The following is a 24575-nucleotide window of genomic DNA, read 5'->3' as shown; positions in this document are numbered from 1 at the left end:
CGGTCTGGACTGGCCCCCGCCTCGCCGCGCCCGCCGCCCGGCCCCGGCCCCGGCTCGGGGCGCCCCAGGGCTCGCCCCGCGCCCGCCGCCGCCTGCGCGCCGGCTGCCCGCGCGCCCTCCTGACGGCTGCGGCGGCCGCCGTGATGCAAAGGAGGAGGGTGCTGCCGCCGGCGGCGCTGATGGTGGCGGTCGGCGCCCGGGAGTGAGGCGAGCGTCACGGTGGGGATGCTGCCGGCTCGGCGGCGGTGAGACAGCGAGCGAGAGCGAGAGCGAGCGCGAGCCCCGGGCGGAGGACGCACGGATTCGGATCTGGCTGCTGTGTGGGCTCGGATCTCTTTCTTTCCTCTCTCTCTTCGCCCCCCACCCCCCTTCATTTGTTCTTGGTTTGCACATTTAAAACCTCTCTCGACTCCGACCTCTCCCCGACCACTGGAAGTCTTCCCGTCTCTAAATGGAATTAGTGGAGATCGGAGCCTCTGGTGTAACGAACAGACATGATCTATGGACGCAGTTTGTTTCACAGTGAGTACCTTTCCCGCCGCGCCGGTCCACTCCGGGTGCCATCCTCCCCGCCTCCCCTCCCTCGTGGCCGAACGCGCAGGGAAAGCCTGGCCACCGCCGCGCTCCCGCCGGACCCCGCAGTCCCCGCGAGTGTGGGGCAGATGTAAACTTTCTGTATTGCAGCATCATAGAACCGGCGTGGGGGCGGCGCGAGGCAGGGGTCCCTGGGTCGCAGAATCTGCCCAGGAAAACAGCCTTTCCGTGTGCAGGAACATCCTAGAGCAGAGAATAGCGAGTAGTTCTGGCGTGGGCACGTGCGGAAGAGGCTGGGGAGCGGGCCCGAGTGAGGTCGCAGGTGGAAAGAGAGCTAGAGATGGCCTGATAGTTCCTGGGATGAGAAGGAATGGTCCTTTCAGGGGCTTCTGGAGCTCGGAGGGCCCCTGTTCCCACTCCGGTGGGTAGTTTGTGGTTCACCTGAACGCAACGCTCCAGGGGAGGGCGAGGGCCAACCTCAACTCTTCCGGAGCGTAGATAGACCTCGAGTGTTGCTTCACGAGTGTGTGGCACGCGTGCAGTTGTGTGTGTCGTGGGGGTGGGTGGTTGGAGGAAAATAGCATCAGAAGTCATCGAGTAAACGGCAGCATAAGAAAAAATGTGCTGGAAATGTCACAGTATAAAGCAAGGATTAGTGTGTCTGTGCCACGCAGTCAGAACACCGGCTTTACTGATGTGTTAATCACAGCACACATTCCAGTGCGATTTCATCAAAACAAGAAAAGCAGAGTTAAAAACACTAAACCTGCAGCTTAATATTGAAGGCTGTATACCTGTCTCTGTGTGTGTGTGTGTGCGCGCGCGCGCGCGCCTGTGTGGCGGGGGAGGGAGGTAGAAACATGGCAAGTTAAAGTAAGACTTTCTTTTTCTACCTGAACACAGACAGTAACAACTAATATTTTAATCTAAAAGCAGAGAATCAGGCTAGAGTACAAAGTAAAATAACTGAAGTCATTTCTCACATACTAATATCAAGGCCCACATACTTTTCCTGGAACAATCTTTAAGCATAGATTTGTAAGACTCTGTATTGAGCTTTAGTTAAGGAAATCATTGTGAATTATACCTTCCCTTTTCCAAATGCATTTCAAGTGGACTTATGATTATACACCTAATGGAACTTAGAGCTTTTAGGTAATCGAGCAGCAAAATAAATAATAAAAAAGAAATAGGAAAGGAAAAATCAGAAATTATGAAGACTAGGTTACTGTCATACTTTTCTCAGTTTTAGGCTTTGTAAAAATATTAAGTAAATTAAGGTTATGGAAGTAAAACAGAAGGGCAAGTTTCAATGGTCTACAAAGATTTACTATGGTTACAGATCAGAGCCTCTCTCTGATACTGAAAATCTGACTTCATTAGAATGCTTATAGAAATAACCTTTCTCAAAATTATAAAATATTTCTGGATAATGCTAAATATTAAATCAAAGTTAAAGCTAGAGAGATTAATTTCATAGCTTAGAAAAGGCTGAGGACTGGGGTTACTTGGTAGTTCAGTGTTTTATAAGAAGCATTTTTATTATGCTGCTTAATGCCTTCAATTGACATTACTGTTTTTCTCCTGTTCACCTCCCCCACCTGCCATAGGATTTGCCTAAGTATTTATTTTCTAGAATGCAATAACATCCTTGATGAAAATACAACTTTTCCTTTTTACCCTTTGACCTGCTGTCCCTCTGTCTCCCTTTAGAGAAGCTAGCAAAGTCATTCACCAAGAGCAGCTCAGACACACTCCTGAAATCCTATTGTAATATGACATTAGTAGGTGACAATATTGACTTTCAGTCTTGAAGTCTGCATTTGCCTTAGGAGTTTGGGTCTCAGCCATTCTTAACTGGCATTACTTCCTGAGAAGATTCCTAAGTTGTCCTGATTTGTTCATTTTGAATCAGTTTTCGCAAGTTCTGAGTCAACTCGGAACAGTTAGTAATAAAGTAATCTTCTTGGATATCATTTTATCTTTAAATTATTAAGTTGTTATAGAATTTGCTCATTTCAACGTACAGTAATCTTTCTAATTTTTCTTTTTTTGTTGCAGTTGTAGCAAGTCTAATCATCCTCCATTTGTCTGGGGCAACCAAGAAAGGAACAGGTGCGTTTCTTTGGAAAATCCAATCACCTGCATTTTCCTATTTCCCCATATTCTTAATATTCCAGAATATCTGAACATTTTATAGTGTGTATAATTGATTGGTTTTGACTAAGACACCATTTAGAAGTTAATTTACTAATGGACATTGTAAGAATGTCCTCTCTATTTTTAGTTTTATAGAAAATTGGATAATGGCTCTTTTAAAAAATTTTTTACAGAAAAGCAAACCACCTCAGAAACACAGAAGTCTGTGCAGTGTGGAACTTGGACAAAATATGCAGAGGGAGGTATCTTCACCTCTCCAAACTATCCCAGCAAGTACCCCCCTGACCGGGAGTGCATCTACATCATAGAAGGTAAGGAAGCCAATGCCATAGCTGGAGAGAACGTTCAGCCAAGCCTGGCCATCTCTAAGCTTTGGATGGACAATATGCATACAGACATTACAAAAATTGGCTTTGGAGACCATGCAGATAAATATCTCTGAGTCAAATAGCTGTAAAATCTGGAGTCAGGCTAATTATTGAAATTCTTAGTAATGATTTATAAACAGGTAAATGCTGGGAAATGAAAAGAAGTCAATAGCTAAGTTTATTTCACAGTTGATTTAATTGATTTGGAATTCTAAACTAATGCAGTGAGTGCATGGTTGGCATAATATTACCTAATGAGTAACAATTTTGGCAACTAGTATTTTATTGGCTTAATAATTAGTAGAATAACCTATATACTTGTTATTTTTCTCTTAAATAGTATGAAGCACAAAAAAATAATTCTTGTCAGAAGTAAATCTGTAAGCATATTTTCCAAGCATCCATCTGAACAGCAGTTGCCTTAGTTTGCGCTCACAAGTGATATTTTCATAGTTTCATGCGAAAGTCAGGATTCCAAATGATGATACTCCTTTTCATCATTTTTTCCCAGCTTGAAGGATAAAAAGTGCTGAAAAAGGGATTCACTTCTTTTTGAACATTTTCCATTTCCATTACCCTATAGACACCTCTCTATTAAGGACAGTTTTTAATATACTGATATATGAACATTTCATCTAGTGGTAGAAGTTTCTGATGTTACATGTTAGTACCTAAAGCCCAAAGCTTGCAACCTCCCAACCCCTGTGCCCCACTCCCCCAACACACACACAGAGTTACCTTCATGAAAAAGGTATTTATGCTCACTGTTTACTTATAAGCGAGGGGCACATTAATTTGATATATCTTTCAAATTCCTGATTTCAAGAAATTCATTTAGAAATGATTCTTTTTGTAATTTCTGGGCCAAGATCTTTCCTCTCTTCTTGTCATGCTTCAAGTTGAACTTTTAGCAAAGATACAACATATTACAAGAAAAAGAGAAAGGAATAAGCTTGATAAGAAAAGCATAAAGCTGAGAAACTGAGCTCTGGCAGTTTTTCTTCCTCTTTTGATCGATAGAAAAGGAAACTGAAATGTGGAAATTCTGGGTTAAAATCAGCTGTTCTTCCTATCAAGTTAATATTACATATCTGTTATATGTAGGAATACATATACCATATAATTGTATTGTGTAGTACTGGTTTGAGATCTTTGGTTGATTGAATTTGAGGATATGAGGACCCACAGATACAGATACAGATACGGAGGACCATGTAAGAGACTGGAGCATCGGTGGATGTTGGTGTCCTGGGGGATCCTGGACCCATCCGCCACCCCCTCACCCCCTGCCCTGCCCACAGATACCTAGGGACAACTTTGTATATATATATACATATACATAAAAATTTAATCATAGGAATTCAGTATTTTTGTTGTCCCTACATTACATATAAGGAAACTGAGGCACAGAAGGGTTAAATGTCTTGCTTAACTTCATATAACATAATTTGTGTTTTGAAGCAACAGTATTTCAAAACTACAAATTATTAAAAAGAATAACATCAACTAATTCCCTTGTTCAAAGGATTAACTCATAAGAAAATCTTTGCCTGTTGATTGTGCTTTCATGTTTACTATTATTGATAATTTAAATGCGTTGCTAACATTTGGTTTTAATATCATGCACATATTTGCATTCATTCGTAGTCATACCAAGGACAAAACTTAAAGTTAGGAAATAAATAAAACCTCCTGTCACTGTTAATCATGCTTCTATACCCTTCTCGAAATACTTCACACTAGCCTAGCCTTTTTTTTTCATTTATACATTTATTTAACAAACATTTATTGAACCACTCTTGTAGGTACAGTTTAGAGAGTATTGAACAAAATAAACATGGTACTTATCTTATGGAACTTACCATGTGGTCTGGAGACTTTGCTTTTTTCAGTAAACAATCTAAAGTGGCCCCGAGGTTAGCACTGTTTGGAATAGAAAGACAAGAAGGCTATAAGGAGGAAGAGATGCTTGCGCTCAGTTTTAAAGAACATTCAGAGGATAATCATTCTCTATGTAGAATAGCCTGTGCAGAGGTTCAGAGATACAGCGAGGTTGGTTACCCACATGTGGTATCATAGGGCGTCTGCAGGGGGTGAGGAGCGGAGCAAGTGAGGAGTCTGAAGGGCAGGTCGCCTCCGATAAAGAACTTGGTATCCATCTTCCACCCATGGAAGTTTGGACTTTATGTTATAGACACGCGAGCACCCCTGAAATGACTTAAGGAGAAAAATAATAAGGTGAGATTTTGGTGAAGTAACTGTAGGAAAAGAACATAAGCTGAAATTATTGTGAAAAATGGAGTAAACCATAGGAAAAGCCTGAACTACGGAAATGACATTGATGGTGGAGTCGAGGGAATAAATAAGAAGTATTTGGGAAAATTGAATCTTGAGTGACTGGATGTAGGGATGAGAGATCGGCAATCTCAGGACTATTTGAAAGTTTTGGCTTGGTGCCATGTTACATGGAATCGCCATGCCAGTTAAGGAAGGAATAGATGCGGAGGAAGGGATGGGGGGATTTAAAGGAAAAACAACGTGTTCAATTTGGTGTTTATGGAGATGCTTCATGAAGAGATTGGATATGTGGATCTTTGGTTCAGTGGAGAGTTCTGGGATGAAAATGTATCTTTATAGGTGATAAATGCAGAGATTGCTTTTGAGGCTGTTAGTATGAATAAAATTATCCAAAGGGAATTTGCAGCACTTTAACTCTTTTGAAACATACAGATGCCTGGGTCTGCCTCCAGGAATTCTGATTTAATTGGTCTTAAATGGCGCTGAAGGTATTATTATATTATAATTTCTTTCCGTTGGGATGCTAGTGGCATCCGGAGGCCTGGTCCAGAAAGAGAGGAAAGAAGACATAGAATAGATTTCTGGAAAATAACATGTAAGGGAGGGCAGAGTACGGAGAAAGGCAACATGGACTCTGAAGGAAAAGCCAGAGAATATCAGGATCATATCTTATGTCTCTAATTTTCAAATAATCATGTCTCTCAATTCTGTATACATTTTGATACCCATGCATGAAAGTCTTTAGTTTTAAAGCCATTCAAGGATGATATTCAATATGTATTTAAGAATTGGTGTGGAGGGGACAGTAGTCTTTCAGAATGATTGCTGACCACGTGGGAAGCAGGCCTTGAAGTGCCGGGACTCAACTTTCAAGTTTCCGAAGGGGGTTGGTCTTTAAAGAGGTTCAAGTGCCTGGAAAGCAATTGAAGGACCCAAGACAGCAGTTTACTAACTACGATAAATGTGTGGATATTTCAGCAACTGTAATGGCTATTCTGGGGGTACCCTGGCTGAATATCAGTCTGGAATGCCAGAATTTTGAACTGTTTTGACTGTGACAAGGGAAGAATGCCAGGGCACTGGCAAATGCATCCATGTGGAGGTTTATAGAGCTGGTCACCTTATCAGGCTCTTGTATGATTGTTTAGAGAGCTATAAACACGTTTACAAAAAGTTCATTTAAAATTCACCGAATAAAGCTTTTTCTTTTTTCTTTTTTTTTTTTTTTTTTTTTTTTGAGAAATTCTCAATGACAAGTACTGTGCTTGAGTGCTGAAAAAAGAAGGTGAATAGCTATGGGTTTTGTCTTTAGTGAGTAGATTTAGAGAGGAGTTTTTTTTTTAAGCAAGATTTTCCTACATAAACAGGAGATGAATTGGAGGTATATAGGTACTCAAGAAAGTGGAAAAACACACGAAAGCCTGAAAGACCATGCTGTCTTAGCTCATGATTTGCCTGGAGTGGCCTGAGCTCAGGCTGTGTGTGAGGTGACAAGACCCTGGTAGGGTGAGTTGTCGGATGCTTCTAAGAAACCTATATGTCAGGTGCATTGATCATTTTCCTATAGCTGATAGAGAGTTGCTAAATAAGTTTAAACCTGAGAATGATGTGATACTATTTGTGTTCTAGGAAAATTACTCTTAATAATCCCTCTACATGCACTTCCATCTAATCAAGACATCTGAATGGGACTGTTTGAATGGTTGGGTAACTCCATGCTGAACAGTTCTCAAGTAGTTTCTGACCTTAAAACTGGGTTCTCCTGGAGATGTGGGAAAAGTGACAGAAAGATGTGTCTCTACTTTTTAAACTTGAGTTAGTAGCCTTTCCCAAAAGCACTGTGATTTGTTCATTCTGTGTTAGACATTGAAGTGGTCATTTTGTATCAGAATAATATTTTATGCAGTATCACCAACCTTAAGAATCATCCTTTAGACACTCATAGAAATATTCCCTTAGGATGTGAAGAACAAACTTGCTTAGCATTTCTTGCATATCATGGTTAAATGTTGATAGGCATTATATAGATAAAATCTGAAGTAGAATCAGAAAAATCAAACTACAGATTTAAAAAGAATCTTCTAGATGTAATCTTTCTTTCTTGTTTTTTTTTTTTTCCAGCTGCCCCAAGACAGTGCATTGAACTTTACTTTGATGAAAAGTACTCTATTGAACCGTCTTGGGAGTGCAAATTTGATCATATTGAAGTTCGCGATGGACCTTTTGGATTTTCTCCAATAATTGGACGTTTTTGTGGACAGCAAAATCCACCTGTAATAAAATCCAGTGGAAGATTTCTATGGATTAAATTTTTTGCTGATGGAGAGCTGGAATCTATGGGATTTTCAGCTCGATACAATTTCACACCTGGTAAGTGGGGGCTTGTTTTTTTCCCTATATCTTTTTCTTCCTTGATTTTCTATCTTCATGGTATAAGAACTTTTATAAGACAACTCCATCATTTCCAAAGAGTTTCTCAGTCCTCTTTAAAAGCAAACCTACAATTCTCTCTTTTTTCATTTCATAAATTCTGAAAGGAAAATCATTTTTTCCTTAAAATTTAGCCTACATTAGGGGTACAGAATAGTGACTCGGGGGTCTACGTGGTCATCAGCAACACAGTTAATTAGTTGGACTTCCATTATGCTGAAATGTGTAATTTGAGAGGCAGTCTGCAATAGAGAAACTAATTATACATTAAATCCCAATAAACTTGAAAAGGCAATTGCAATATTGTAAAATGTATCCATCAAAATGATCTTTGGAGAACTTGAATAAAAAATTCATTTGTTCTGAAAATTATACTTTTTAAAGCAAATGGATCTTAGTATAAAGCAGTCTAATCTCTTTTTAGAAATGCAAATTCCTAAGAGTTGTGATGAAAGGAAAAGTGAGCCCACAGCAGCCAAAGATTCATTTGCAAGGTCTGGCACCCATTAGCTGTTATTATATAATTATCTATTCTACGTCAATTTTCCTTTTAACCTGTTAGTATTAAAAAGGGTTTGTGATGTTGACTGGCTCACTGTATGATGAGTTATTTATTACAATAAAAATTGGTTATCACATTTTTAAACTGCAAAAACATTAGGCTGAAGCAACTTGAGATTTGACGAGGTAAAGTCATTTTTTTAATGGAAAAATGACTCAAATTACATAAAGCACATTATGTGTTTATAATTACATATTTGTTTAGGTTTGTACATATTGTTTTACTCAGGTTATAAAAGGCAATAAATTAGATTGGAACATTAGGTAAAATCTGTTCAAGTTTCCATTCCATGTTACAGAGGTAACATCAGAGCAGGGCTGCAACGTTCAGTTCAAGCACTAAAATTTTTAAAATAATTAAGATTAATGATCACTTTTATTATGATATTATGGTTTGATAATATAATAATTAAGTCAGATATTAACTCTACCATATACATTAGCCTTAAACATTAGCAATATTTTTGTAACATTACTAAGTTATTGTGATCTTTATTATGTTTGCTTATGCTGGATTGTTCACAGAAGTCATGGGTATTTCACATGTGGCAATCAAACTAATTCGATGTGTTCCAAAAGGTGTAGACATTGAGATTACTTTATTAGTGCTAGAGTTTTCAAAGGAAATATATATATATACTTCCTTAACTGCTAATTTTGAGTACAACCAGGACCTAAGGATAATGGCACATGGTCTAATCTTGTAAGTTATATTTTCATCTTGAGATTGGTGATCATGGGAACAATACGAGGATCTAAAATTGTAGTCTCATTAGAAATGTAGGGTCAGCTAACATACTTTACCAACATCAGCAATGCTACCCATGTTTCTAGCTCTACTTGAGATACATAAATGGTGGTGCTCAATCGGATAGCTTAGGTTTTGCAAAGCTTCTTTGCTCCTTGTTTCTTTAGAGCCACCTGGCTTCATGGGTAGAAGGAGAAGATTTTATTAACAGGAACAACTGAATCAGAAGGGAATGTGAGGAGATGATTCCATGTAATTAAGGATGAATTAAGGGTAGAATGAGGCTTCTGTTGTCACTCAGATAAGCGAGAGAGTACTGGGAAAACCTATACTTGGCATCTGAGGGAAAGTGGGACCATTAAGAAGGAGGTGTGTAAAACTTTCGTGACTGAAGAAGCTGACATTCTATGGCCCAAGGCCATTGCCTGAGTGGCACAGTAGTCTACAACTCATTCCATAAAGAGGCCATATTGAGGAAGCCACTTAGTTAATGAAGGAGGAAGAGGGTAGAGATTAGTGATAATTTAGACAGCATTTAGGGACTGGGGAGACAGGCAGGCTTTAGTTTAATTTGGGTTTAATTTTTATTTGGTGGTATGCTTCAAGTGGTGATTTGTGGAAATTGAAAGGGCAGTGTTCCTCAACTCTACTTCATTATTTAAGTTATAAAGCATTGCTGGAATCTCGAGGGCCCCCAAGTGGGAGGCACATTGGAGGGAGACCTTCCCACCAGGTCACCTGAGAACAGAACTCCAGCACGGCTGTGAGGAACACCGGTTTTGGAAGCAGATTGGGCTTCCAGTTCTGGCTTTCTTATTTCTTGCTCTAAATTTTGGCCATGATCCTTCGTGTTCTAGGCCTCAATATTTTTATTTGTAAAACAGGAATAATATTGAGTATTTACAAGATGGTTTGAAGATTGTTTGATTACTGATCAATGCCTATGTATGGATTTTTTCCACTTCCTATGAGATCTCAACTATTGATAGTTATTATTTTATTAATTTGATCATGTGTTCTTTAAAAGTAAAGGAGGCTTGGCATAATTTATTGGGAGAGCAAGTGTCCCAGATTTTTTAAATTATAACTGCTCTTTCCCTGATTTGGGGTGATGGATGTGCAAACCTAATACCGACAACAGTGTCACTTTTCCTTATTAAGTTTAAGTGGGCCTATGTCTCCATATGAAGGTGATAGTTATTTCTGATAGCAGTCATAGAATATGTTAGAGCAGAAATAGCAGTGGGAAGGCCAGGTGGTCTTTATTATTTTTTGAAAATTTACCATAATCTGGGATGTGGATCTTAATTTACAGTCTCAGAAACCTGATGTCAGCACAGTGAGAATGCACCCGCTCTTAGGAGTGAATCATATTAACCAAGCTGAATATACATATACACATACATACGAACGCATACAAATACACAAATGTCACACCCGTGTGAATATACATATTTACATGTAAACATTTATACCCACATGTATACACACACATATAAACATTTTCAGTAAGAATTCTTACAATCACACAGCTCAATGTTTCTCGTAAGCGACCATGCATGGACATCCAGTTTATAATCAGAAGACTATATAGTGAGGGTGAAATCCACATACTGAAGCGTGTTCAATAGCATCCAGCTAAGGTACATGATGGTTCATCTCTATAACAGGGGTCGTTTTTCCCAGTGATGCTGCAGGTCCCAAATTATCATGGGTCGGTACCCCTGTCCAGGCTTCAGCTTCTGTCTTGCCTGCTTGGGACACTACTTGGTGCCAACTCTTATCTCAAAACTTGTTTCTATCTCTTAGTATCTGATTGTCTTTGACTTCCTTTCTTAGTCAGCTTTACCGGAAGAGTGCCTATCTCCTCTTCATTTAGTTGTTTTTCTGGTGTTTTATCTTGTCCCTTCATCTGGCACAAAGTCTTTTGCCTTTTCATTTTCTCTGTCTTTCTGTGGCTGTGATTTTCAGTTCCACAAGTTGAAATACTGCTGATACTGCTTGATTCTGTTGTCTGCCCTCTTGTGGAGGAAGCTGTCTAGGAGGCTCGTGGGTGCTTCCTGATGGGAGGGACTGATGGTGGGTTGGGCTGGGTGGGTGGAGCTCAGTAAAACTTTAATCTGATTTGGTGGGTAGAGCTCAGTGACACTTTAATCTGCTTGTCTGCCCATGGGTGGGGCTGTGTTCCCACCCTGCTGGTCGTTTGGCCTGAGGCGACCCAGCACTGGAGCTTACAGGCTCTTTGGTGGAGCTAATGGTGGACTCTGGGAGGGTTCACGCCAATGAGCACTTCTCAGAACCCCTGCTGCCAGTGCCCCGGTCTCCTCAGTGAGCCACAGCTGCCCCCCACCTCTGCAGGCAACCCTCCAACACCAGCAGGTAGGTCTGGTTCAGTCTCCTATGGGGTCACTGCTCCTTCCCCCTGGGTCCTGGTGAGCACACGTTTTTGTGTGCCCTCCAAGAGTGGAGTCTCCGTTTCCCCCAGTTCTGTGGAGGTCCTGCAATCAAATCCCGCTGGCTTTCAAAGTCTGATTCTCTGGGGATTCCCCCTCCCATTGCTGGACTCCCAGGTTAGGAAGCCTGATGTAGGGCTCAGAACCCTTAGGACTTCTGCGGTATAACTGTTCTCCAGCTTGTGAGTCACCCACCCAGCATTTATGGGATTTGATTTTAACGCGATTACGCCCCTCCTACCATCTCATTGCGGCTCTCCTTTGTCTCTGGATGTGGGGTGGTTTTTTTTGGTGAGTTCCAGTGTCTTTCTGTTGATGGCTGTTCAGCAGTGAGTTGTAATTCCAGTGCTCTTGCAAGAGGGAGTGAGTGCACGTTCTCCTACTCCGCCATCTTGATTCTCTAGAACCTCTTAGTCAGCTTTAAAACCTTGCCTTTTAATACCTGGCCCCTGTGTTCCTAGGAGCTACTTCTGAACTGGTGGTAGATGGGAACTAGCCAACTGGAGGTCCTGTGTGGGCTTGGGGGGCAGAAAGGCGGAGCCAGAGAAGATGCCACAGACACACTCTTAAAGGGGTTTTCCTGTATCTTCTGCCACGTGTCAATGATGCTACAGTTTTTGTTTTATTGATTGTGGTTATTTCTGGATATGGTGCCTTTACCTAGGCCCCAGCGCAGGGATGAATCACCTAGACGTGTAGTCTAGCATGCACCAGAAGGATTGTGAGTTGGAGCGGCAGTCAGAGAGAAGTCAGCCTGTCAAACCCTCAGGGCCTGCAGGAATGAAGGACAGCGTGAGGTTTGAAAAAGGGCCGAGGAACACAGAGCCCTGGTGGAAGCCTCCCGGATAATGCCCGTTGGGGAACCTCTTCCTGTGCAAGCTCAGGTGTGCTGTGAGGTCTCCTCAACATACACACTCCCACTTCTGTGAAGAGAAATGAGCTCAGAATCACTGAAAATGTTAGCAGTTATATTATGCAAAAATTTGATAACTCCCAGATAATTTAATGAGAAAACATATAAAAGTGTTCACTGATAGAACAATATTATTTTCTCATCTTAATAATGTTTTTTCTTAAAAAAGATTTAAACCAAATGTATTATAGAAAAATAAATAATGAGAAAATATTTTATAATGAAATTACCTTAATAATACTGGAATAATATTCACCAAACGCCTAACGATTACCTTAGATGATGTTGGGGGTGGGGTGGATGAGAAGGAATTGAAGGGATCAAGAGGGATATAGTTAACATTTATTAGCATTATTAGTTATGCTTACATTTTTGAAAAGGATACTACATTGTTTTTGTTACTACTAATGTAAATAAAATTATTTAAGATAAATCAGAAAAGAGAACATACCATAGTTGGTCATTTTTAAATGAATTTTATTAGAATTTAAAATGTATCTTTAAATGAATTTTTAAATTTGAATGGATTTTTAAAAGAGGGAATACCATTTCTCCACAATCTACATTTTTTTTTTACTTAAACCGAGAATGCCTTTTAAGTAGAGACTAACTCGTCCCTGCATCTAGCTGCCCCCATGCCTCAATTTTCTTTGTTGCTCGAAAATATAAACTAAGGAGAAAACATGTAATTGTATCTGCTGTACCCCCAGTCCAAAGGCATTATCAGGGACTTTATTTGATGTTAAGACAGAATAACACCCAAGATGTTCTGTTCTTGGGGAAAGTAACCCTTCAGTCTCTCTAGGAAAAAATATCTCTTGTCGGTCTTGTGCTTTCCTTCCTAATAGAGAGATTTCCTCTTCACAGACATAGAATGTGATATTTTTGGAATCTTTCTCTTTTGATGGTAATTTTTCTGAACTTGTTTTATGAAACAAGGTTACACGCACCCCATTGGAGAAATGTAATTCAAGGATTATGCCTCAAAGTACCAAACAGGTAGGATCCAGTTAGGTACTGGCATGGGAGTGAGACGAGCTGTCCACTATGTTGAAATTATTAGGATACTTTGTACTTAAATAGCACCTTTCATCTGAGCAGCCCGAAGTGTTTTAGGAACATTCTGCCCAATTCCTATCCTCCTCTCAAACTCCATGCTGATTGACTTCAAAGGCAATGGAAAGAATACACTGCAGTGCAGTGATTTAAATTGAGTGTTTTAAAAAGATTTCTATGCATATTAAATGAAATATATTATTTAGGCAAAATATTGTCATGGACCCGATGCTACTTTAATTATCCAGCGCAGTGCTTTTCCTCTCTCTGTCTGAAATGTGAATGCACGTGTGAGTATTAACCATGTTGAAAAGTCCTAAGCTTTCTTGTCTAGATAATCAGCATTCAGGTATATACTCTGGTGAGAAAGAAAAAAAAATAACAACAACAACGAAACAACAAAAAAAACTTCACCTATCTGTCTATATCATTTTTTCAAAATCTAAACTTTCACTTGAATTTTGCACTGAAAGATGAAAGAATAAAAGAGGTGGATGTTAAATTAAGGACTTTAATTATTTTTAGCATAGAAATAAAAGATTGAATACACTTAGGTCAGATAGTATCGTATTGTCTTTCTATTACATTTACACTGTAGACACAAAATATTCTAAAGGCTATCAAATGGAAAATGTATGAAACATAATCACATTTCTTGTTGAGGTTTATTTTTCAAGAAATGAAATTAAAAACTTGAGAGTCACAGTAGGGACAAAGTTATCAATGGATAATAGTTACCAAAGATATTCATGTGAGGCAATTTCATCTATCCCTTGCTCTCTTCTGCCCAGTCTGTGACTTGGTTGATCTGGTTTGTAGAAAAGAGGGCTCAAGGGGAGGGCTGAGGGAGAGAGAGAGAGAGAATGCTGTTTGGTTTAGGTGGGTGTTCAGGAGAGAATCTGAGCGTGGGAGAGAACATTTCCAGGATTAGCTCTCATCTGTACAGAGAATATTGAAAGCAGTGACAAAGGAGAAGGAGGATTTTTAAAGAAGTTTCCTGTATGGAAAGAATGCCTTCCTTATCTTGTTGTTTCCTGGAAAGGTGGAGTAAAGCATTTAGGTGTGTTTATATTTATTTAATGGTTAATTGTTGGATTGCATGTTTTTGAATATGGTGCATTTGAGACTAGACCGTGTGGAGTCTCAGGTATATTTCCATTGTAGGTGTGTATTTTCTTTTGATCTGGAAGAGACCTTGAAGTTCACCTTATTCAGCTTTTTTATTTTAAAGATGAAACCAATGATCTAGAGAAAAGGTGTTGCCCAGGTTCATGAGCTCTGTGTAGAAGTTAAGTTACTGCTGGTTTATCAGTTATATAACCACTGTACTGATACACCTTCCACAAAGGGTAGAGATCCTGACTTTAATTACATCACATATTGCAAGCACTTTCAGTTTAGTTATATTAAGAAATTTAATTAAGGGATAATACCATATCACCCACATTTCACCATTACTGGTGTATGAATTTTAAAATTTACCTTTCCCATGTTGCCTGAAATGACTTTCAATTCACAGCCATGAAAAATGCAATCATTTATCTTCCCTGCCTCTACCCCTATTATAAAAATCTGCCTTTTCAGCCATCCTGAGCCAGAAGTGTATAATTCATTTCCTGTTCTTCTCAAATATCTGCTGTTACTGACCTGGTCAGTTGTATGTATAAGGGTCTCATGACTTGGAAGCCTTGACTTAGGTGCTAAATATTCAAGGGAGAAACTTCAGTTTCTTTCTTCTTGATTCCCCACAGTGATTCCTTCTTCCTAATACATGTCTCTTTGACTTTTTCTGTGCCAGTTGCTTCCAGTCACCAACAACATCGCTCTCCCCAGGGTTGCTGTGTCCAGCTGTCACATTAAGGACACTAGGTTGAGGGAGAGAGAAGTGCTGAATCCATTCACATTCAGAGACCCTGGAGCAGAGCCATATCCAGAAATGGCACCATCTACTAACTCCCACAAAGGCGTCTCACAGCTTAGCCATGATCACCCATTGGTCAATCACAACCTCACCACTGGACCCAATCACATAGTTGTGCCAACATCTAAGGAGCAGCGCCCACCCTTCACTAAAATTGTCCTAAAGAGAAATGGTATCATTTGAGCCGGAGAAACATTCAAGAAACAAAATAAAGAAATAATGCCTATGCTCTAGCTCCATTTTGCATTCTCATGTTTTTTTAGGTGTCCATAGTTACCAGGCTTTTTGATAAAATCTCCTAGAAAACATTTAGCTTATTATTGCATATTCAAGAAGTATGTTTTCACATCCTACATATTTTGCCTAAGAAAATATTATAATCTAGGCTTTTCTTTTTTAACATTTTTTCACAACAATTTGCTGATAGTTTGAGGCTTAATGTTATTTTATTTATGTGCAAAATAAATCAAATAATTATCAGGAAAACAAACCATGGTGTTATTTTCTTGGCCAAAAATGTTTTCCTATTTTATAATTTGCCATTATAGCTGTTTAAGTATAGCTCATGTAACTATTCTTAAAGTGAATCCACAGAATAACTTAATTTCCACTAGGCTGTATTTGCCACCTACATGTATTCAACAAGTATTTATTGATTTACTGTGCTAATACTGTGCAAATACAGTATGCACAAGACTTTATCATCCCTACAATGTGTTCATATTCTTTAAGAAGAGAAAAATCATGTGTAGTAGACAGAGTAACACCCTACCCCTTCAAAAAAATATGTCTATGATGTAATCCCTGGAATCTGTGAATATATTTGATTACATGGCAATGGGAATTGAAGATAGTACATTGGATTAAGGATGCTAATCTGTTTAAGACAACAATTTTGGATTATCTGGGAGGGCCCAAAGCAATCACAAAAGTCCTTCAGTGTGGGAGAGGGAGGCCAACGAGTTAGTGTCAGAGTAATGCAATGTGACCGATACTCAAATGGCCATTGTTGGCTTTGAAGGTGGAAGGCGCCATGAGCCAGGAATGTGGGCAGCCTCTCGAAGCTGGAAAGGCAAGGAATGGGTGCTCTCCTGGAGCCTCCAGAAAAGGAACAACACTTTCCAACACCTTGACTTTAACTCAGCCAGACCCATTTCAGACTTGACATCCAGAACTGTAACATAATATATTTGTATTGTTTTGATAAACTTGTGATAATTTGTTACAGGAACAAAAGGAAACCAATGTAGCAAGTAACTAATATTTAAAATATGTGTTAAGGTTTGAGAAGTGATGTAAAAAGTAAACAAGTGATGTAAGAACTCACCCTTGAGACAGAGAGTATAACAATTTGGATCTATCAATTTCAAAATAATTTTGTTCCAGATATGAAATATCCAGTGCTCTCAGCTGGACTTCCCTGTACATAAACTGAGACTCTATGTCGATATGTCTATATGTATGTATGTATCTGTCTATATATTGTTTGATTTTATGTGAATGCCATCTTTATGCATAAATATGGCAGAAACCCCAACAAAATAGCAACTCGCGATCCTTTCCAAAGATGTGCATGGGATGGTGGTATTTTTGTTTGTGGCAATAATAGCTATTTGTAGAACCTGGCACTCTTTAAGCCTCTGCCTCTTCATGGCATATCTGCCTGATGCCTTTGCTTCAAAAGAGCTATGCTGTCTGTGCTTGCTCACTTGGCTAGCTTCCCACCATTCCACAGCTATGCTGACTTGCTTGAAATTCTGCTTCAGTGCATCCTTATGGCATTTTCCCTTTCCAACTAATTTCAGACACCTCCCTTCAAGCAGACTACCACAAGAGTTACAGAGTGATTATAATATAGTAGGACTCTTCACAGTCAGCAAGACATGTGCCACAAAAGAACTAAACTTGACTTTTTTAAGCAGAAGGACATATTAGTCATACATATGTCACTTCTATTCTGTTGTCTGTTGATCATAACCTAAACCAGAGGACCATTCTACTCCCTTGGAACTTTTCTGCTGAAATTTGCACTTCAAAGCCCCAAGGAATTTCTCTAAGTGATTCAAAGAGAAATGAGATACAGAGATCATTACTACCTTAAAACATTCCCAGATTCTATTATGCTTGCTGGTGCAGTCTGAAAGGAAAGTGTATTTCCTTTAGCGGATTTGGCGGGCAAACAAAGTAGAATTTGTAGAATGGTCAGTGGCTGTGCTGATGAACTAGGAAAGCAGAGATGGGGGTTGTCATGGCAATGGTAGGTAAAGTCTGAAATAGAGGGTTTCCATGGGCATGAAAGTTGATCAGGCTTGCAGCGATCTGCTGTCATAGATAATTGGTTAACTGGTGAGAAAATTATTCCTAGCTTTTTTTCATGTGTATATTACTTTCTTTTAATAAGCACTTTCAAATAATATTTACATCTCAATTTTAAATTAAAAGAAAATTATCATCTAAAAATAATGCAACCGTGCTTATTTTTTTGTTGACAGCTGTTTTACCATTTGTATCATTTCCATTCTGTCCATTCATTTATTATCCCCTTGGTTCTTGCTCTGCTTCTGGGGTGACCCATTCCTTCTCAGCTCCTCTCAGTCACCTGAGCAGTGGCTACATACCTCTTTCCCTAACAACTCGTAGGCAGTGTGTCTCCTGCTAGCTTCTACTTACTGCTTACTGCCGTCAACTCACAGGCTGCTAAGTCCCTGGCCTCTACATTATGCCTCCTAATTCTGCCAGCCCGATTTTTTTGGTCTGCTCCTACATTTTCTAGAAAAAAATTCAGGTGTAATTTCCATCTTAACTATTTATGGGCCCTTGATATAGGAGAAAGGTAACAATTGTATGAATAAATAGGGTATTTAGTTTCCTGTTCAAAATGTCAGTGTTGGCATTTATGTTCTTTGGGCTAAACTTTTCATGTCTAGCTTGCATTGGGTATTGGTTTTTCTTCTAATAAAAATTTACATGCTCCGTAATCCACAATAAAGCCCAACTTTTTGTTAACTTAAGGCAAATTGGTTCTAAGGATGTGATTTGGTATGTTTTCTCATTATCATGGATGAAATGTTCTTTTATGCCTGTGAGATACCCATGTTCTAGAAAAGTTCCTCAATGGTGTCAAGTTATTTTCAGTGTAACCTATCTTTCCTCATCAGGGAAAAAATTAATAATTTGAGGCCATAATTTACAATACATATTTAACTAAAAAGAATTTAGTTTAGGTATTTCCTTTGAAATGTGCAGAAGAATGCTCAGTTCTTTTCAGAGAATATTGGCACTATGCTAAATCTTTGTGATAGTCTATTGTGTGGGTCTTTAGTTTTTCATTTCTACATAAGCTTATTTTTCTCAGTTTCATGGGTTTCTAATAGTTTCATATTACATGTATGTGTACATATATATGTATGTATATATATATGTTTATATATGTTTTATTAAACATGGACAAATATGGGCCATAGTGCTAGATTGTCTAAGTTTTGGCTTGGAAACCTTCTTATTATGTGACTTTTGGCAGCAGCAGTTTACTTAATCTCTTAGTTTCAGTTTCCTCATGAGACCAGCACTGGACGCATTATCATTATGGATTTTGCTGCCTAACTATATAGTCAAAATATTAACATTACTTCCCATGTGACATGATATTCCCTGAGATCACATCTAGACCTCTGATTCATTATTTCATAGATTCATTCAACAACAGTAAAAGATTATTGACCCGTAATTGGTCCAGACTGTACACTAAATGCTGAGATATGAACGTGATTGAGATGCAGAGTCTGCTCCTGAGGAACTTGGCGTGTGTTTGAGGACACACATATTCATACCCAGTATAGTGAGGGCCGTGGCAAGTGCACAGAGTGCTGGCACCTAAAGGATGAGTGGGGGCGTCACCAGTTGTGACGTGAGACGTGCACCTCAGGGGCATGTCCCCGCACACCCCTCCCTACATCCTCAGGATGGCTCCTGTGTCCTGTGCTCACCCAGCCATAGCTCCACTGGGCCCTTGTGACCTGCATTACAAAAGACATTCTTTCTCTCCATCAACACCAAGCTTCTCAAGAGGAAGGAACTTTGGTTTATAACCTTAAGTTTCTAGAACCTCTTCAGTGTCTAGCGTTAGCTGTTATTGACTGAAATTTATATGAATGAATATCTAAATGCGTTAATGAATGAATGAATGAATGGAGTTAAATGACCAAAGAAGGTAGAACGAGGGAGACACCAGGTATGGGAAAGTTGGTAAAATATATAGCAGGTAGTCAAGATCACTTGGAAAGTAGTTGTGTGACTTTGAAAGGAGAGAAGTTGAGGTGAGACTGATTTGGAGAATGAATGGTTTTGTAAGCCATGGTAATGAAACATACATAATTTTTGGAGAAGTTGGCAGTATGATATTTTAATTGAATTGCAATATTTGAGACCTTTATTGCAAGCCTGTGATTTATCAGAATGTGGAGGATGGATTGAGTAGAAAGAGAATAGAAGCACAAGAAACAAAGATAAACAATTAGAATAATGAAGATAAGAAATTGTAAGAACCAAGATGAGAGTAGCGTTTGAAGCAATGTAGTGAAAGAACAAATTTGGAATCATAAGATTTAGTGACACATTAGCTGTGCATGTCGAGAAAAAAGCAGAAATGACTGAAGTGTCCATCCTTAATGATTTGGTGATTATGTCATAACCTAAGTTGGAGAATAAAAGAATAGAAATGCTGTTTGTTTTTAAAAATGTCGAAAGGGAAGTACCAATGTGATATCTTGTGGGCATGTTGCAAAGGCTGTTAGCAATTTAGAGCTGAAGCACAGCAGAGCAGCCAGGGAAGGTGAAGAAGTGAGCTAATTAGAGGACGAAGCACAAAACCCCAACTAATTATGACATCCACAGATTCAGATAGAACATTATATGAGTTTGAGCCAATACTCTTGTCTAAGTAAATTAGAATATAGAATTGTGTATTTTAGAATTTTACATTTTATTTGGTCTTGGCTTCTTCTTTATGGACAATTTTAGCCAGTAATCAATTGGCATCAGTTTTTCTTTGCGTATAGGTGAACTTTGTCAATGCACTTTATTTTTTAAATAAGGGAAGAATATTTCTCTGTCCCATGCTTGGAGTCTTACAATGATTAGGGACTTTTTTCCTAAATTATGGAGAGAACTACCATGAGACCGGTTACAAAAGATGAGCTTCCCTGGGGTAATTTTGAAAGGTGCAAGGGTAGACAAGAGCTGTACCACATATTAAATGATGATTATTTAATAGTATCTTCATTTTCTTTCTTTATGACTTTGCCATACTCCCTTTTAGGAATGATGTCATTTATTTATACTTACTTTTGAATATATAATATCTCAATTATCAGGATGATTTAAGTGTCCTGCAAAATTTAAAGGACATTTGGTCTAATTTAATGAAGGACCCATGGGTGGGAGGGAGAAAAGAAAAGAGTTACTTTTCTCGATTCATTATTTCCTCGTCGTTCAGACAGTATTTACTTTACTACTTTATCTGTTGCTTGAGTCTCTCTATTGGATTTATGCTCATTGCAATTGCAAGCTATAACATTGTAAAATAGCAATGGTACTCACTGCTGACTACAGTTTAGATGGTAGGGATAAGAAAGTGGAAATAATTTTGGAAAATATTCTGATACATAACCCTACATATTTATATAAAATAACTACTTTCTTATTGAAAATATTCAGATTGCTTATTAGATAAAACATCTCCCTCCCAAATTTCTTCATGAAATTGTCAAGCAGAAAAATATGTGATAAATGTAGTCATTTAAAATTAATTTAAATGAAATAATGGTGTGATTAGGCAGTGATTCTTGCTTTCTACAATCTGATTATAAGATATTCATCTTAATAAAACTGATGAATTGTTGAGTCCATATTATATGTCAGGAGTCAGTCTAAGGATTATCTCATTTGATTTTTATAGCCCACCTATGAGGTATTGAATCATTGCCATTCTTGTTCTGAATTTTTGAAAAGAAATATTTAAAATGTTTAAATATTGTTCTCAAGGTCATCTTCCTAGCAAAGCTGAGATTTGAACACAAGAAATGTATGTATTTAGGTATTATGCCCTACTGTCGACAAATGTCTATTTGCTTCAGGGCTAAACTTCTCAAAAACAGTGACCATTTTTCACCCTTTGTGATTTTATTGTGGAGCATTGAAATGTTTTCAGTGATCCTAGAATTTATCGTTTCTGTGTATTTTACCATCTTTCAGACAATGGCAACATTTGTCCATCTTAATTAATCCAAAAAAAAAAATTCCCTGGATTTTTAAAACTGTAATTATATTTCTTTTATTATTGACACCATCATCATTTTCATCATCGTATTAATCATCAATATTAGTGACCAATAAGAATAATATCACTGCTTATAATTTATATCTTATGAATCAACTTTAAACCCATACAAATAATATTTATATTTATGAAGTAGATTATAATATGTACTTGCCATAGAAAATAAGTCATTCATTCAATCTATATGTTGTCAGCTAGTTTTAAAAAGGTGAATAACAGTGTCAGATGCTGAAATAATAATGGACCACAGCTATCTTCATTTTGAATATTCCCCCCCATAGGTACTACTTTATATTTCTGTGTATTTTTTTTAAATTAATTTTGAAACAATTTCAAACTTAAAGTTGCAAGTATAATGAAAATATCTTCCCACCCTCTTCCAAACTTTTTCTGAATACGTTTTGTTTTAGTTAGTTAAAAATACCATCAATTAGCTAATCTGTTCACTAAATTTCAGCAGCAGCTTGATATCTTCTCACCACACTTTCTTGACCATGAAGGTCAACATGATACGCAGCCTCTTGTTTTAGCTGGTGGTGACAGGTGAGGATGTCCTGTGACACAGTAAAAAAGAACAGACTTTACATCTGGGAACGCTGGCAACATAGTGGCCACAGATTTGGGAAGTAAGGTGAGCCTCAGTCAAGCTGCACTTAGGAGACTGTCCAGCTATTAACTAAAATCTAAGTCAGCCTTTCTGAGCTCAAGATTTGCCAGCTGCCAAGTGCGTGTTACAATATGGTTTGATCCAGCTTTGCAAGGATTAAGTAGGATCACATGTGTGTAACCTGTCTGATGGGCTCCTGTGCGGCCTCTTCTCCCACCTTGGGCCTGTTTGTGGACTATGAGAAAGCATTTGGTCCCACCCTGCCTGAACCACAAATATAGTAGCAAAAGCATGGATACATAGTGCAGATCTTGCTGAAGGTTTCTTGTGGAACTGGGTTATGCAATTATTTCAAATATCACAAAAGCACACTTTTTAAAATATTTAATTGAAATATTTGCTTTCCCTCCAAACATTCTCTTCCTCCCCTTACCTCAAATGCTTCTCAGTCTTTCCATAAGCCTGGCTTCAACCTGGAGCTCCCAAATCCCTCTTCTCCAGCTTCTTGATGACCAAGCACGAGCTAGAAGAAGAGCTGTCTCCAAAAGAGAAGCCTGCCAACAGCTAAATATCAAAGAACTGTTCCCCAAACTTATGCTGCTGGTAGTGGTGAGGAAGGGGCTCCCTCCTTTGGAAAATACTTAGTACAGTGCCTGGGACTGTAGAGGTTAGTGGGCACTCTACAAAAGGTGGCAGCAGCCTTATATTCAACTATTTCGGTAGTCACCGTTCATCTGCTCTACTTAGTGGCTACCAAGCTTTTCATTAGTGTCCTGCTGTGGTCATTTCTAGTGTCAATCATTCTACCTTGAATCCCTAGAACAAACACTGATCTCACTAGAAATTTTACCTTCCCTTAAACTTACATTAGCCAAAATCGTATGCCTATATTATTTGTTAAACCCCAGAGCTTAATTTCCAAAAACCTTTTTTTCCCTTTACCCCTGAATATGCTGCCAGAGCAAACTCAGCTTTCTTATTGGGTTATATAATGTATATTTGTGGAAAATTTCTCTAGGTCACTAGCAGACTTTCTGAATTCCTTATACACATCTTCAGTAATTATGTGCCTATGGCTTGTATCACTGGAAGACTAATCCTTGAACTATGAAATGCTTGACTGGCACCCAACGTTTGTTTGTTGGGATGTTTGTTTGCTTTTAATTAGCACTCTGATAATATGTTTGATAGCTTCTAGATGCAGGGCAAATAACTGCTACGTATAGTAATTGGATGTTACTAAACCAAAGATTCGTACTTCAGACTTATTCTAGCTTCCTTTGGAAATAAAAGTCACGTTGACCTAGGCAAACATGGAGGCAGGGAACTGTGTTCAGCCCGTTCATGTCTTCCATTTTCGTACTTTCCCACTTCTTCTTACCAAGCTTCCTTTCCCCCCCATATATTTTCAGTGTTCGCCTTAGAACCCTATCTGCTGTCTCTTTCATGCCGATATTTATTCTGAGTTAGTGTCCTGGCTGGAGAATGGCCCTATACACCAGTCTCTGTGGAAGAGGAGTGTTACCTGATGAGGAGTTTTGTTATCCCCAGCCAGAGCAACCTGCACTGTAAATGGTGACTTACAAGGATGGAAAAACTGTGCTGGTCTTGAAGGAACAAAACACAGAGATTATACTTTTAGGCAATGGGACAGAGTGTGGAGAGAGAGAAACAGCTTCTGACTGTGAGAGCATGGTGGAACCCTTACCCTTGGAGTCCATGCTGTAACCGCGTGTTCACTGGGCACCTGCTATGTGTAGGCACTGGGAATACAGATACAGAGACTGTCCCTGTCCTCGGGGGGCAGGAGACTAACAGACAAATGTAATTGTGGCAAATATAAAGGGCTGGCCAGGGCTGAATTACAAACAGAAGCAACTTAATAATAACCTTTCTTGCTTGAATATTAAATCCTCAGAAAAAGTTAGCCTTTTCCCTCCTTTCTATTCTTTTAATGAGGAGAGTATCTCTCTGTATACACTCTCTATATCTTAGGGAGAGCCTGTGCTTTCTTTGGGATAAGAATTAAAAGAAGTAGGCATTGTGAAGGCATTTGGGGTGTTCTACCAAACTGAGAGAATGTTATTTCACCTTCAAGGCATGTACATGTCACCATGCTGCATGGCCCTGGATTAAGAAAGGGGCCATGTGGCCTTGGGGAAGTCCTTCACCCCTTTAGCTTTCCATTT

General features: G+C 38.9%; 1 protein-coding gene across 1 annotated transcript in view; it reads left to right on the top strand.

Moving 5' to 3' along the window:
- The first annotated feature begins 494 nt into the window (after nt 1-494).
- The window catches only part of NETO1 (neuropilin and tolloid like 1), a 98094-nt gene continuing 74013 nt past the window's right edge, over nt 495-24575 (top strand). Inside the window, exons 1-4 of the mRNA XM_057699827.1 lie at nt 495-522; nt 2596-2649; nt 2868-3005; nt 7482-7730. Of these exons, the coding sequence (XP_057555810.1) occupies nt 495-522; nt 2596-2649; nt 2868-3005; nt 7482-7730 (469 nt within the window). The remainder of the gene's footprint in view (nt 523-2595; nt 2650-2867; nt 3006-7481; nt 7731-24575) is intronic.

The sequence above is a fragment of the Hippopotamus amphibius genome, chromosome 11 (genome assembly GCF_030028045.1).
Source record: "Hippopotamus amphibius kiboko isolate mHipAmp2 chromosome 11, mHipAmp2.hap2, whole genome shotgun sequence".
Taxonomy (NCBI): domain Eukaryota; kingdom Metazoa; phylum Chordata; class Mammalia; order Artiodactyla; family Hippopotamidae; genus Hippopotamus; species Hippopotamus amphibius.
The sequence above is the reverse complement of the archived record's forward strand: the minus strand, read 5'-3'. Positions and strand labels throughout refer to the sequence as shown.